Below are 15,028 nucleotides of genomic sequence, written 5' to 3' on the forward strand. Positions count from 1 at the left end.
TTGCAGCGAGCGGCGGCTACTCCTCCTTGCAGTGAGTGGGCTTCTCACTGTTGTGGCTTCTCTTGTTGCAGGGCACAGGCTCTAGGCACGCAGGCTTCAGTAGTTGTGGTGCACGGGCTCAGTAGTTGTGGCTCACAGGCTCTGGAGCACAGGCTCAGTAGTTGTGGCGCACGGGCTTAATTGCTCCACTGCATGTGGGATCTTCCTGGATCGGGCTCAAACCCGTGTCCCCTGCATTAGCAGGCATTCTCTTTTTTTCAGTTTACTTTTTTTTTTGATGGAGTATACTTGCTTTACAATGTTGTGTTAGTTTCTGCTGTACATCTGTGTCTACATGTCCATTCTCTACGTCTGCGTCTCTATTCCTGCCCTGCAAATAGGTTCATCTGTACCATTTTTCTAGATTCCACATATATGTGTTAATATACGATATTTGTTTTTGTCTTTCTGACTTACTTCACTCTGTATGACAGACGCTATGAACTTTTAAGAGACCACAGGTTAAACAACCACAAAAACAGCTTGGCCTTATCCAGTAAAGTTGAAGATACCCATATCTTATGACCCTGAAATACCACTACTTGGGATATATTCTAGAAAAACTAGTACATGTGTATACCAGGATAGATGTATATTCATAGCAACATTGTTCCTGATAGCTAAATGGCACGCGGATTCTTAACCACTGCGCCACCAGGTAAGTCCCAGGTCCATGTTCTTAAAGCATGCATTCTCAACAGGAATAATACTGCTCCTGATGCAACGGAAATGGCTCTTGGTGGGAGGAGGGGGAGTGTGGAAAACATCTTAGATATTGCAATGGTCTGTTGCCCTCCAAAGAATCTTAGTACATAAAGAGATATACAGCATATATGTAGTATTAAAATTCCATGGGTGGGGGGTGATAAGGAGAAAAAGTCTAGAAAGGTTCCTTAGGGGTTAATAATTTTTAAAAGGTTGAGAAATACAGCTTTAAAGCAAAGTTCCCCAACCAGTGTGCAGAAATTAAAGACATGGGTTACAGGTGTGCTGAGCATTGATCCTCTCAGGCCTCTGAGGATGCAGTCAGGGCCTGCAGAGGGGGTGGGAACAGGGGTCAGAAGCCCAAGGCATTTATCCCTGGTCTGGAGCATTTTCCTCTTTGCTTTTTTCTTTCTTTTTCTTTGGCTGCACCAGGGATTGAACCTGGACCACAGCAGTAAAAGCGCCAAGTCCTAACAACTGGACCACCAGGGAAACCCCAAATTTTCCTCTTTATTTCAGCATGCCTCCAAATATCATTTGCTGTGGGTGCCGTTACAAGAAAGCACTGAGTTTCTACTACAGATACATATTACCATTACAATAAGAAACTATTTTAAAGAAAACACTTAGAAAAAATATTGTTTGCAATCTGTTCTTAGGTCTAACACAATAGTCAAGAATCCAAAGTTCTATTCAGAATATGCCCTAAGGGCTTCCCTGGTAGCACATGTGGTTAAGAATCCGCCTGCCAATGCAAGGAACATGGGTTCGAGCCTTGGTCCAGGAAGATCCCACAGGCCACAGAGCAACTAAGCCCGTGCGCCACAACTACTGAGCCTGCGCTCTAGAGCCTGCAAGCCACAACTACTGAGCCCATGTGCCACAACTATTGAAGCCCACATGCCTACAGCCCATGCTCCGCAACAAGAGAAGCCACCACAATGAGAAGCCCACACACAGCAACAAAGAGTAGCCCCCGCTCGCCACAACTAGAGAAAGCCTGCGTGCAGCAACAAAGACCCAACACAACCAAAAATAATAAATAAATAAATAACAAGAATATGCCCTGTCCAGTAAGCCTACTGAGGGACGATGGTTGTTTTTTGTTTGTTTGTTTGTTTTCAATTTATTTTTTTAAGATGTTGGGGGTAAAAGTTTATTAATTTATTTTTGCTGTGTTGGGCCTTCGTTTCTGTGCGAGGGCTTTCTCTAGTTGTGGCAAGCAGGGACCACTCTTCATCGCGGTGCGCGGCCCTCTCACTATCGCAGTCTCTCTTGTTGCAGAGCACAGGCTCAGCAGTTGTGGCTCACGGGCCTAGTTGCTCCGCGGCATGTGGGATCTTCCCAGACCAGGGCTCGAACCCGTGTCCCCTGCATTAGCAGGCAGATTCTCAACCACTGCGCCACCATGGAAGCCCAATGGTTGTTTTTTGTATCATATCATTTAACACTGGGAACAAATCCAGAAGCAGTATCACTCAAGAGGTGACAAAAAGGTTGGGAGTAGTCATAGTGGCCATTTATAAGTCAAATATGAGAGAGTAAAAGACATGTACATGAAGGAGACAGGTGGCATAGAGAGAACAGAATTGATGCACAGAGATGACATGAGGGAGACCAGGAGATATGTGAAAGCAAAGTCCCTCATTTCTTAACATGCTCCCAGCTCCAATGCCCCTAGTGCCCAACAATACTGAATTTGTTCCTTGATCTTTATTTTTTTAAGTCAACTTAAGTAGGTCTATGCTCCTTGCACCCTAATATAAATCTGTGCTCTTTGAGCCCTAAGTTAAGTAAATTATAATCCAAGAGTAAGATTTTTTAAGCACAGTCTGGCAGGAATCTGGCTTAGGTGTAAAAAAACATAACACCAGCATGCCTAGGTTGGAACACATTACTTCTTGGAATCTTCCTTCTAACTATTTCTGTAAAGAAGATCAAGTTAATAATAAAGTGACTTGCTTTATGAAATTATTTCAAATTGGTTAAAAGTATAGATATCTTAAAAAAACAACTTTAGAGTGCTTGGTCTGTAGACTATCTTTCTAAAAATATTTAAGCACCAGACTGGTTTTTAAAAAAAAGAAAGAAAAAAAAAGAACTATGTATAGATTAAAAAATGTACAGTAGAAACTCAGTGCTTCCAACCTTTCCAACTGTAGAGAAAAAGTCTGAAGCAATGCTCTTTTTTCTTTTTTTAAAATTTATTTATTTTATTTACTTATTTTTGGCTGTGTTGGATCTTCATTGCTGGGCACGGGCTTTCTCTAGTTGCAGTGAGTGGGGGCTAGTCTTGGTTGCGGTGCGCGGGCTTCTCATTGTGGTGGCTTCTCTTGTTGTGGAACCCGGGCTCTAGGTGCACGGGCTTCAGTAGTTGTGGTGCACGGGCTCAGTAGTTGTGGCTCATGGGCTTAGTTGCTCCACGGCATGTGGGATCTTCCCGGACCAGGGCTCGAACCCGTGTCCCCTGCATTGGCAGGCAGATTCTTAACTACTGCACCACCAGGGAAGCCCTGAAGTAATGCTCTTCTGATGAGAAATAAAATAATATAGCACACCCCATAAAAAGTTTTGGAGGTGGATGATGGTGATGGTAGCACAACATTACGAATGTATTTAATATAACTGGACTGTACACTTAAAAATGGTAAAGATGGTAAATTTTACGTTATGGGTATCTTACAATTTAAAAAATTGGGAAAGGGACTTCCCTGGTGGTCCACTGGGTAAGACTGTGTGCTCCCAGTGTAGGGGGCCTGGGTTCGATCCCTAGTCAGGGAACTAGATCCCACATGCCACAACTAAGAGTCCACATGCTACAACCAAGAAGTCTGCATGCTGCAACTAAGAGCCCACATGCCACAACGAAGATCCTGCATGCCACAACTAAGACCTCATGCAGCCAAAATAAATTAAAAAGAAAAAAAAAATTGTAGCACAATGTTGCTTAACCTACCAGACTACTTTTATGTATCCTGCAAAGCAATTTCGGCCACTCACAGAAATATGAGCGTACACTCCCAACTCCAACAACCACCACCCCCCTCACCCCACAAATACCTTGAACATGGCGTCCTAAAACTTCCACATAGTTCTGATCTTTTAAAACTTCCTGGTCATCTTCCTCCAAATCATATTCTGGCTTCTTTATTATTTTTTTTGTGTTGACCAAAAGCTGGGCTCTCTCCTTTTTTATTTTAGCTCCTATAAGAACATCCAAAGAATCAGTACATGACAGGTATAAATTCTTTCTAAACACTACATTTAGATAAATAAACTATACTATTATATTGTCATTACTTAAAAGCTGGAAAAAAATTCAGTGTTTTCTCTTTGATTCAAGTACAGATCTCTCTTCCACAGTTTATAAGTTAAAAAAACAAAACCTTTAAATTATATATTTTGGGGGGTCAAAATAACTATACATTTTAATTACAATGGGTGGTTATCACTTACCACCACTACTGAGCATTTCACATTAGATGAGGCTTTATTATTTTTAATTTTCAGTACATTTTGAATGGAATGAACTAAAAATTAAGGTTTATTTGCAGTCTTACTAGATCAAATATTCTGGGCTGTATTTTCAAAATAGAAGATTAAATTATTTTTAAAAGTGAAATAATACATAACCATTATATAAGCATCCCTTCAACTGTATAATCATTCAGTACCTCCTTCTCTATCAAGAATGTGATTAAGAACATCATCATCTCCCACAAACTGAACCTCCAGCATCTTGTCTTCCTTTGATTCCAGCTTGCTCATCATTGCCAACCTAAACAAAAGCAATGAAGCACTCAAAAGTGATGAAAAATTCATATCAACAGCCAAATAAACATTCACATAATGAATACATGTATTTGCATAAAAGTTTTAAAAACCTTTAAGTATGAAAAATACATTATCATATCGATATTGTGTTTTTGATAATAAGTAACTCAATTCTTTATCTGAAAAATGGAAGAGAGGAAGAAGTTCCTGAGATTAAGAAAAAGCCAAATCCAATCAAGGCAACTAAAATATAATGACAATTCTGCCTGTAAAGAAGGGGAGGTTAATACATGAGAGTTTAGAAAAGGGGCAGCCAAACAAAGAATAATGGTTTGGTGGATTTTCATATCTGTTCACTAGAAAGATATAGTCCACTGGGGGAAGTCTGTGTGCTTCACTGGTGTACCAAGACTGGATCAAATAATTTTCAAGCATCTCCCTTTACTATGAAATTGCATGCTCACCAAACAACTTGACAATCATGAATATGGCTTTCTAGGTATCTCGGTAACTAAAGAGTAAGCATGAATCTTTCCAGTACTTTAGAATCAGTTCTTCACTGAACAAATTTCGGATTTGGCAAGCAAAAGTTTGATCAACTCTGGCTACGCTGACAAAATTTAGTTTCAGAACTTATAATGCTAATGCCTGAAACAAATAAACGATTCCAACTAGTTGTCAGCTAATCAGTTTACTCAAAAAATGAATTTTTTTCTCTCTTCTTTCTCTCATAAATCCTATTTATGCCTTTTCCCCTGACAAGAGGATCTACTGATTGAGTCCCCCATGAATCAGTTATCTGCATGCAGATAACTTACCAAACGTTGCCAAGTTTTCTTTTGTAACTAGCACACTTAAATGATTTGTCTCAGTTTTCATTTACCTTTAAAGGTACTACATATTCTGCAGCTGGGAAATTCAAGTAGCGTCACCTGTAATTGGAAAAAGAACTCAGTCAGGCCAGCTAACAGGAAAACGACAGCAACCAAAGAAGTTCATGAGTTTTAACAACCAAGATGAGTAGATAAAGGCAGATCTTAGAAAGCCAAAGTTGTTATGATGGCACAGTAAAGGGCAAAATGACCATTACCATTTTGGCCAGGGAGCCTCAGAGACTGAGAAGATCTAACTTGTGGGGGCAAGTAGGTGGAAGGAGGCCAAAATGTGAGCACCTACTATGTGCTAGACACTCTTCTCAATATTCTATATGTATTCTCATTTAATCCTCACAACAATTCCATTAGGTTTATACTTTGTGTACAAAGATTATACTTCATCTATAATTTATATGGCCACTGCCAGTAGAACATATCCATTTGGACCAACCTCCTAGTCATGACACTGCTTCTTATTATGGGGAACTGGGTGTATTAGAGAAGAAGTTTAATGCATCTATGTGACATTTATACAAAATTAAGGAACACAACTTCTTTCTATCTGTACAAAATAAAGTTTTTTAAGGGGCTGTTTGTCAGGCACTGTGTTAGGCACTTTTATGTATACCAGATCAATAAATCCTCAGATTCTCTGAGATGGTTAAAATATATTTAATTCCCCCAATTTACAGATGAGTAAACTGAGGTTAAAGATTAAATTACTCACTCAAATTCACACAATTAGAAAGTGTGTTAGGGCTGAAACCCAAGTTTAACTAATTCCAAAGACCCTGATCATTTTATTAAATGACACAACTTCTCCTGCCATTAAATACAAATCTGTTATCCTAAATGCTTGTCTTGACCTCTGGAAACTATTCATAATATGTTTAGTCATTCTCCCACACAGCAGTTCAAATATCCAAGAACTTCTACAGTTCCTCTAGGTTTCTAGTTCATTAGGTTAAACATCACTAGTTCTATCAAGCATACTTTTAAGAGCAGCATAGGCTACATTATTTAAAACTATATACTGCTGTGTTCTACAAAGGATTTGAAGCAATAAGCAGTGCAATACAACAAATGATAAACTATACATACACACTAATAGGGAATCTGGGTCAGGGAACATATAAAGAAAGGCAGAAAATAAAATCATACAAAGAATTTGGGCTCTTAGCTTCCTGGCAATCAAAAGGAGTAAAGGTCAGTTACATTACCTCTGATTAGCAAAAGTTTAGTAGTCCCTTCAGGGGGAAAAAAAAGATTTTCAAGGAAAATTTAAAAACAAATATTCTAGACAACTTAATATTGTCCTAGGCAATTTCCGTATGGTATTTTATGTAAGAATTGTCTGGACAGAGGCAGCCTAACTTAGTCTTGTTTGTAGCCAAATGCATTTATACGTAATTTTCTTTTCTAGATATTAAGGGCATCTTATTATACAGTACAGAATCAAAAAATTGAAATTTCGACAAAAACCTTGAAAGAAACCTTTCCTTCCTTCTTCTCCAACATTTTCTGAAAACAAAAACAAAAAAACCCCAGTACAATCGCATAATAAAATGAAAATATTTAGTGACCACTTACTCTTCAAGGCACTGTCTGGCTGCTTACTTTTAAGTAGACTCTTTTCAAGGAGTTAACAAGGTAATACAGCAGCACCAAATGAGCGTTACCACAATACACTCTCCTTTGAGAGCAAATAAAAGATTTGCTACAATTTAAAAACAAACATAATCCTTTAAAAAAAGAAGGTGGTATAGTTTAGTGGCTATGCACCAATTTTAATATCAGATAAACCTGGGTTCCGATCTTAACTCCACACTTACAACTGTGTGACTCTGGACAAAGTTGTGACGATTAAATGAGACCATGCGCTTGGCCTACGAAAATGCTAACTAGGTTCCTTACTACGGGTATTTTTACTTTAAATTTCAACTTAACCATGCAGATCTCTTATACAACTCCATATCCCAACAAATGTCTGATGAAATAAAATTCATATTTTATGGCAAGACGATTTAAACATATTTAAACATAAAATTTTTCTTTGCCTACTTGGGCCTCCTCCCTCCACTTTAGTGTGTATTGCATATCTGCAGTAACCAGATCTCTTTAGGAGATAACTTCCTTCTTATCTTGTAAGGGGCCAGGATGACCCATGACCCACTCTTTGCTTTGTATGTGTAGATTTGGATTGTGTAAACTGTCAATAATATGCCATTTAATGTACAGCCCACAGTCTCAAAAACATCTAACAGTGCTTTGACTTCTAACAAACGGAACAGTTCTTAGAGCTTTCTGAGAGGCTGTTCTCAGAGGCATAACCCTGTTTGGCTCAAATAAAATTTTCCACTTCTTTCTTAGATCGACTACTGATCAATTTTCGTCAGCACATCTAACAGAAAAAAGTGCTCAATAAATGTTGAATGAATGATGCCCATTTAATGTGCAGTGCCATCACACAGAGGTGTAGGGCCATGCTATTTTTCTTCAGATTGCAATTGGACTAAGGGGAAGGTGTAGTGGTTCTATTAGGATTTCAGCTGTAAAGCGAAAAGTACTGCATCAACTTGTTTTAACTTAAAAAGCTCTACCAAAGGAGTCTGGTTTATCAACATTTTACAACCAAGCACTGTCCCAGGGTGACTGTGTTCAGTCAGGAGGATTCATTTGGTGCTTCCAGGCTGGGATGACATCAAAGGGTTCTCGCTCCAGTGGTAGTTCTGGGACAAGATCTCTTCCTCCTCAGCCCTCACTGTACCTGTTCCTCTCCCAGGACACCTTACTACTTTCGGTATGGATTTTTACAGTTCTCCCTCTGCACGCGGAAGGCTCATCACGCCGGAAAACAGATACGTTGGTAACAGACACCCCTTGCACAGAAGGCCCATCACTGCTGGACAGAGGAACGGTCTTTAAAGAGGGAGCCTCTCACCCCAACAAGTATTTACTGACTTCGGTCTGGGCCTCGCGCAACTGACCAGCTGGCCGTTCTCGGCCAGCCGAGGGTCCTCAGGGCGGCGGGGCCGGAGGCAGCCTGGGGAGGGCAGAGAGGGAGGCGCAGCGACGCTGCCCGGAGTGCCGAGGTGAAGGCCGGGGACTGGGTGCACCTGGACTCACCTCACAAGCCCCGAGCTAAGCAGGAGAGGGAGGCAAGCTGCCCCGCCGCCCAACCACGCACCGCCAGGTCTCCGGGTGGCGCGGCTGCGGCCGCCTCGTGCCTGCCGGACGCTACCCCGCTGAATGGTCGCCGCTGGAAAAGCGGCTTCGGCCCCAGCGGGAAAGGCCAAATTCTTTTAGGCAGTGCAGAAGCGGGGTCGCGGGGTCGCAGGGTCGCAGGGTCGAGCAAGACGCTCCGGAGGCCGGCGAGTGGGGCGGGGAACGGGCAGCCTCCCTCCTTCACACCGAATCTCCCGCCCTGCTCAGGAGGCGGAGCCCCAGGGAACCAATAGGAAGTGGCGTTGGCTGAGAGCGACGGCTCTGACCGCCAGTCGGCGCCGGTCTGATGGCCTCGCCCACAAGAAACCCGAAGAAAACGAATCCCTAAGCGCTGGGTTCTGGGCTTTGCTTTTCCTCTTTCCGTTTCCGGTGAAGGGAGAAGGAAGTGTTGGTTAGATCTGAGGAAACTGGAGGAGTTGGAGTGGGCAGAGTGGGCTCTCTGGCTTGACGCAATCTTGAAAGTGTTCATTGGTTTCTCTTTACACCTTCTTTGACGCAATCTTGAAAGTGTTCATTGGTTTCTCTTTATACCTTCTTTTGGGGAAAAAGATAATGGGAATGAATTTGAGTTTATTTATTTATTTATAACGTTACCTCATTTGGCGTGAAAGGTAGGATCAAGTGCATCTCAGGGGTTTGGGGTGGGGAGGCGGGGAGCAATGCTCTCTAGTAAGAAGAGAATTTTGGCTGGGGCACTGAATGTAGAGATGGGAATCAGACTGCTAATAGGATGAAGAGACAGGGAAAATAGAAGGAATAGATGCAGAGAAAGCTGAGGAAAAAGATAATGAGGAAGAAAAAGAATGAACCTGCTGGAGTAACAGTGTCACCCACTAATAATACGATTTTATTTGGATTCATTCAGAACAAAACCTGCTTACAAGATAATAACGTTACACTTTTGAGCGAGCTGAGCACGGTCTCTGCCCTCACAGTAGATCCTATAGGGGAAGATACTGAATAGACAATATAGAGAAAAATGCTACGATTTGGGAAGTCCAGTGTTTATCGAACCACTGGCAGGAGTATCTAATTAAAGTACAGCAAGATTCAGGAACAATTTTCTTGGAAGAAGAGATATTTAAACTGAAACCTGAGGACTGAGTAGCTTTAAGCCAGAAAAAGAGGAGGGGTAAAGTTTTCCAGGTAGAAGGCCCAAATCAATATAGTGGGTGTATAAAGGGCCATGAGGCAAGTGCCACAAGTGCCAACGTTGGATCTGTTGTTATGAAGAGCTAGTTTGGCCCTTAGGGCACTAGTCAGATTTGTATTGAAAGATCATTCTGGATAAAGGAGGTAAAATGTGGGAGCAGAGGGAAGGAAGAGACAGATGGAGTCACACCATTTTGGAAGCTGTTTAGGACATCAGATTGGGAAATGGAAATGGTTGTAGCCTGGATAGCTCAGTATTCCATTTTGTTTAGCAGGATTTAAGAAAACAAAAGAGAAAGGTAATTTTCTGTACGTTGGAGATAAAGAATTTGGGGGACTGAGTAGAGGGAAGATGAAAGAAAACGTAGCCAACAGTTAACAGTGAAGTGCTTGAAAAGTTCTTAAAAATGTGAAGATCTGGGAATATTTAATATTCAACTAATATGTTCTTTATGTTTCTATGATGTAAACTCTCTTCCATCTCCCCCTCCAATCTTCACTAAACTCTTCTGCAAACTCAGAGGACTTGGTGTGAGCAGTGGGTTTTGATTTTGTTTTTAATGGTATATGTGTGGAAAATAGAGGGAAGGAGCTGAGTTTCCCTTCTAGATTGATACTAGGCTAGATAAAAACAAAGAGCCATACCATTCAGAATGGAGATCCAGGATTCAGAAGTGGAAGTTGAAGATAGAGGTGATCATAAAATGGCAACTCCTGCATGTATTCACACACATTTTGTGTAGAACATTAGAACATTAGATTTTTCCAAGAGAAAGAGAGGACCAAGTCAATTTTGTGTATATCTTAAGGGGGTAGAGATGCCAGCAGTTAATTGGGTTATAGTTTGAAATTTAGGGCTAGGCTTTAAAAGTCTCTAATAGAATCTGATGAAACATGGTGAATTGAACACTGTCTTGAAATCCCACTAAAATAACAGAGTCAAAAAAATTTTTTGAAGTATAAACATACACACAAAAGAACAGGAAAGGAAGTGAGATAAGTTAATAAAATTTTGGAAGATGTATAGTGATCAGGCAAAGCAGAGTAAGCCGAAACCCAGGCCAGCAAAGGATGACGACAATAAGTCTGTTCCTGTCCCAGAACTCCAGTTAGTCTCAGGAATTAGTGTACAGGAATCTCTGAAGTCAGAAGAGGAGAATGGGACTGAGAACTGGAGAAATGGTCAAAGTCTGAAACAAGGAACAATTAGATCCTACATCTCTTGTCGTACTTAGCATAATAGCAGGCGTTTACAAGGTGAACCAGAGGATTGAGACTCAACAGAGTAGAAATGAGAAGTCATACTGAGTTTGGGGGTGGGGGTGGAACTGGAAGATTATGTGGGAGAGAAGGAATTTTCTCTTGTTTGGCTCCCAGAGCACTGGCAACTAATCATTTATTTAAACACTTCTTCTTCAGAAGACTGATGAGGCCCCAGTGGGAAAAGCCAGTTGATCTGTTGATCCACATTGAAACCTGCTAGCTGATAATCCCTGCCCCTGCAGGCAGACTTTCCAGTCAATTTTTGCTTCACCAAACTTGAATAAAGCCTCAATTCTGAAAGAGACAAAACAAATAGACCAGGAGCAAAAGGATTATGTAGGAACTAGAAGAAAATTTATTCTGAACTGTAATTACAAATACCTCAGAGATAAAGACTTTATGAAAGAAGGAATATAAAAAAGAATGTGGGTCATCAAGTTTAGATTTCTAAAGAAATAACTTAAAATTTTAATTTTTAAACAGCAGACTGCAGCATCAAGATATCAGCTGCACATTTTTTTCACCAATGATCTCATTTGTCAGCACAACAAATCAGAATGTCTTTATGTACTTCTTCCTCAGGAAGATGACTGAGTTAAAAAATGTGAAATCATTTATTCAAGTTTAATTATTTTTATATTCAAACAAGAGGTTTTTACCCAAATCATATTTTAGAAGATCAAATTCAAGAATACCAGTTCCTATGTTGCAAATTGAAATATAACTTAAATAGCTGCATAGATGTCAGTGAAAGATCTAGGTTAATCAACCAGGACCAGGTAGTTCTTGCGGACAAGTTAGGAGATATTTGCATTTGTTCCTAAATTTGGGAAACTCAATTAACTTTTGTTTTTATTGCCAGTCTTATGAAAAGCTTTATATTTATAATTTTGCTGTTTGAAAAAATCCATTTTGTCTTTGGGTCTTCTTTTTTGAACTGTTCAGTTTATTCAATGAACTCTGAGCGCCTACCTGTACCAGGAATATAGCGCCCAGGTATATCCCTTACCCTTAAGATTCTAGTTGGGTAGAAGGAATCAGATAATTTCAATACTAAGGTGTTAAGTGCAAAGATAGAATTTACTGAGAACTGCTAGGACAAATACCATTTAGCTCAGGCTGGTGGGTAAGTGAGTAAGAGGGTGGGGTAGCAGAGTAAAGGCCATTCCAACTTTAAATGGTAGAGAACAGGGGGGTGGAGAAGGAATTTCAGGAAGAAAGTATGGTAATACAAACTGGGTGTGGTAATACAAAGTTTGGTGTTACTTAAATCCTAAGTGTAAGTAAGAATGATAAGAGAGGGACTTCCCTGGTAGTCCAGTGGTAAAGAATTCGCCTTACAATGCAGGGGATGCAGGTTCAATCCCTGGTCAAGAAACTAAGATCCCACATGCCATGGGCAACTAAGCCCGCATGCCACAATTACTAACCTCATATGCCGCAAACTACAGAGCATACGTGCCCTGAAGCCTGCACACCACAACTAGAGAGAAGCCTGAGCACCATGTCGAAGAGCCTGCGCGCTGCAATGAAAGATCCTGCATGCTGCAACTAAGACCTGACACAGCCAAAAATAAATTAAATAAATAATAAATAAATCTTAAAAAAAAAAAAAAGAATGATAGGAGATGGGTTGGGAGAAGTAAAGGCCAGGCTAAAGAACATAGAATTTATCCTCTGTGATGGAACCATTGAATAATTGATAGGAGTTTTATATTAATCACTAAAGGAAGATAAATTTGAGAGGAGCATGGGGTCTAGTTAGGAGGCTATCAAAGCAGTGTGGATATGAAGTAAGACATGAATTTGAGCTGTAGTAGTAAAAGTTGAGAGGAAATGATGGATTTGCAAAAAAAAGGCAAAGTCAGCAAGATTTGGAGACTGGTTATAGAGGTAAGGGAGAGGAAAGATATAATTCCCAGGTTTCTGGTTTGGTTGCTTGGGTATAAGTTCCCAATTGTGCTATGAAAGAGAGATTACAAATAGAGGGAAGGAGTAGAAGAATTGAGTTTAGCTTGAGGCATCTTGACTTTGAAGTGCCTGAGGGATATTCAAACATCCTGCAAACAGTTGGATATGAGTTTGAAATTCATTCAAGAGGTCAAGCAGAGAGAGAGAGAGAGAGAGAGAGAGAGAGATATCTAGGGGTCATTAGTATATAGATTAAATCCAAACGGGGAAAATTAAGAATTACCCAGAGATGTTGAGTACAATAAGAAATTGAGATACTTCATCTTCTGAGGCAGGCAGCAAGGAGATGAGGATAGTTGCAGATATAGTTGTTCTTTTAAGTGGTAGGTGAGAAGAGGAAATTAAGAGTGTTCTAGCTTGATGACCTCCATTTTATGGAGGAAGCAAGAGTTGAGGCTGCTGAGAAAGTGATACTTAAAGTGATAAAGCTTTGGGACAGAAACTGAAAGGAATAGAACTAGGGCAGGCCAAGAAGTACAAGGACCTCAAAGTGTTGGGGGCTTAAGTTTGGGGGCAGTGAAATTGTATTGATGCCCATAGTGTTCAATGGCCTGATTAAGGTATTAGAGAAGGCAAATTGCAACATTGATATAAAAGAATATTTTTTTAATGGAATGGATTACTGCCTTTCTTATACTGTCGTTACTGTTTTATATATTTCTTTAGGAAAACATTCTTACTGAGTCAGTGGTTCTGGATGGAGGAAGGAAAGTTTAGGTATGAATGCCAGAAGATTGTCATAGGATTAAGGAGAGTCTTCAATAATGACTGCACATGAGAATTACCTGGGGAACTTTTAAAACTACTGATGCTGGGCTTCCCTGGTGGTGCAGTGGTTAAGAATCTGCCTGCCAATGCAGGGGACACAGGTTCGAGCCCTGGTCCAGGAAGATCCCACATGTCGTGGAGCAACTAAGCCAGTGCACCACAGTTACTGAGCCTGCACTCTAGAGCCCGTGAGCCACAACTACTAAGCTCACGAACCACAGTGACTGAAGCCCACACGCCTACAGCCCATGCTCCACAACAAGAGAAGCCACCTCAATGAGAAGCCCACGCACTGCAACAAAGAGTAGCGCCCGCTCCCCACAACTAGAGAAAGCCTGCGTGCAGCAATGAAGACCCAATGCAGTCAAAAATAAAATAAATAAAATAAATTTACTTTAAAGAAAACAAACTACTGATGCCATATCCCAATTCCAGAGGGTCTCAATGTGGCCTGTTCATCAGAATTTAAAAAAGAAACTCCCAGGGACTTCCCTGGTGGTCCAGTGAGTAAGACTCTGAGCTCCCAACGCAGGGCTCCTGGGTTTGATTCCTGGTCGGGGAACTAGATCCTGCATGCGTGCCGCAACTAACAGTCCCCATGCCACAACCCTGCAGGCCACAGCAAAGATCCCGTGTGCTGCAACGAAGACCCGGTGCAGCCAAAAAAAAAAAAAAAAAATTCCCAGATGATTTTAATGTTCAGCTAGGGGTGAAAACCACTGAGCTAGGGAGAATGAAAACTGGCAATAAATTTTTATCAGATATGAAGTGACCTAGATGCTATGCATTAAACACACACTTGATAGGGGTACAGTAGGTCTAGAATGTCAGTGGCAGATGCCTCAGCAAGTAATTTCTACTGAGATATATTTAAAGATATCAATTGATTTTAATAATGCTCAGGAAACAAAAGTGATCACCTCTTAGCGTCTAGGAATAAAAGAATATGGTAACCAGAAGCTATTTTATCTGCAGGATTTTCTTGAACCAGGGATAATGAGGCCTTCATAAATCACACACAAATTAGCAGTGAAAGATTTGGCAGAGTAAGCCCTAAAAAATGTGCACACAGTAATTCAAGTTCTGGGAAACTAGATATAATCTTCAATTCAGAAATAATTTTACAGTGTGCCTAACACCATTATTTATAGCAGTTGATAATAAATCAATGTCTATAGATTTCTTAAAATCCTGTGATTAATCTTTTTGAATGTAATAGTGCTTTTTAGTTAAATTATACAGTGATTCAGAACATA

The 15,028-nt window shown here is 40.5% G+C and overlaps 1 protein-coding gene across 2 annotated transcripts in view; it reads right to left on the minus strand.

Annotated features, from left to right (window-relative positions):
* The window catches only part of ORC2 (origin recognition complex subunit 2), a 53,317-nt gene extending 44,529 nt beyond the window's left edge, over positions 1-8,788 (minus strand). For both annotated transcript variants that reach the window (XM_024757326.1, XM_024757325.1), the window contains exons 1-4: positions 8,520-8,788; positions 5,402-5,450; positions 4,419-4,522; positions 3,805-3,948 (exon numbers count right to left, since the gene is read on the minus strand). In XM_024757326.1, the coding sequence (XP_024613094.1) occupies positions 3,805-3,948; positions 4,419-4,515 (241 nt within the window). In that variant the 5' untranslated portion in view covers positions 4,516-4,522; positions 5,402-5,450; positions 8,520-8,788. The remainder of the gene's footprint in view (positions 1-3,804; positions 3,949-4,418; positions 4,523-5,401; positions 5,451-8,519) is intronic.
* Positions 8,789-15,028: the final 6,240 nt, after the last annotated feature.

This window comes from Neophocaena asiaeorientalis, unplaced genomic scaffold (genome assembly GCF_003031525.2).
Source record: "Neophocaena asiaeorientalis asiaeorientalis breed wild unplaced genomic scaffold, Neophocaena_asiaeorientalis_V1.1 scaffold246, whole genome shotgun sequence".
In the NCBI taxonomy this organism is placed as follows: domain Eukaryota; kingdom Metazoa; phylum Chordata; class Mammalia; order Artiodactyla; family Phocoenidae; genus Neophocaena; species Neophocaena asiaeorientalis.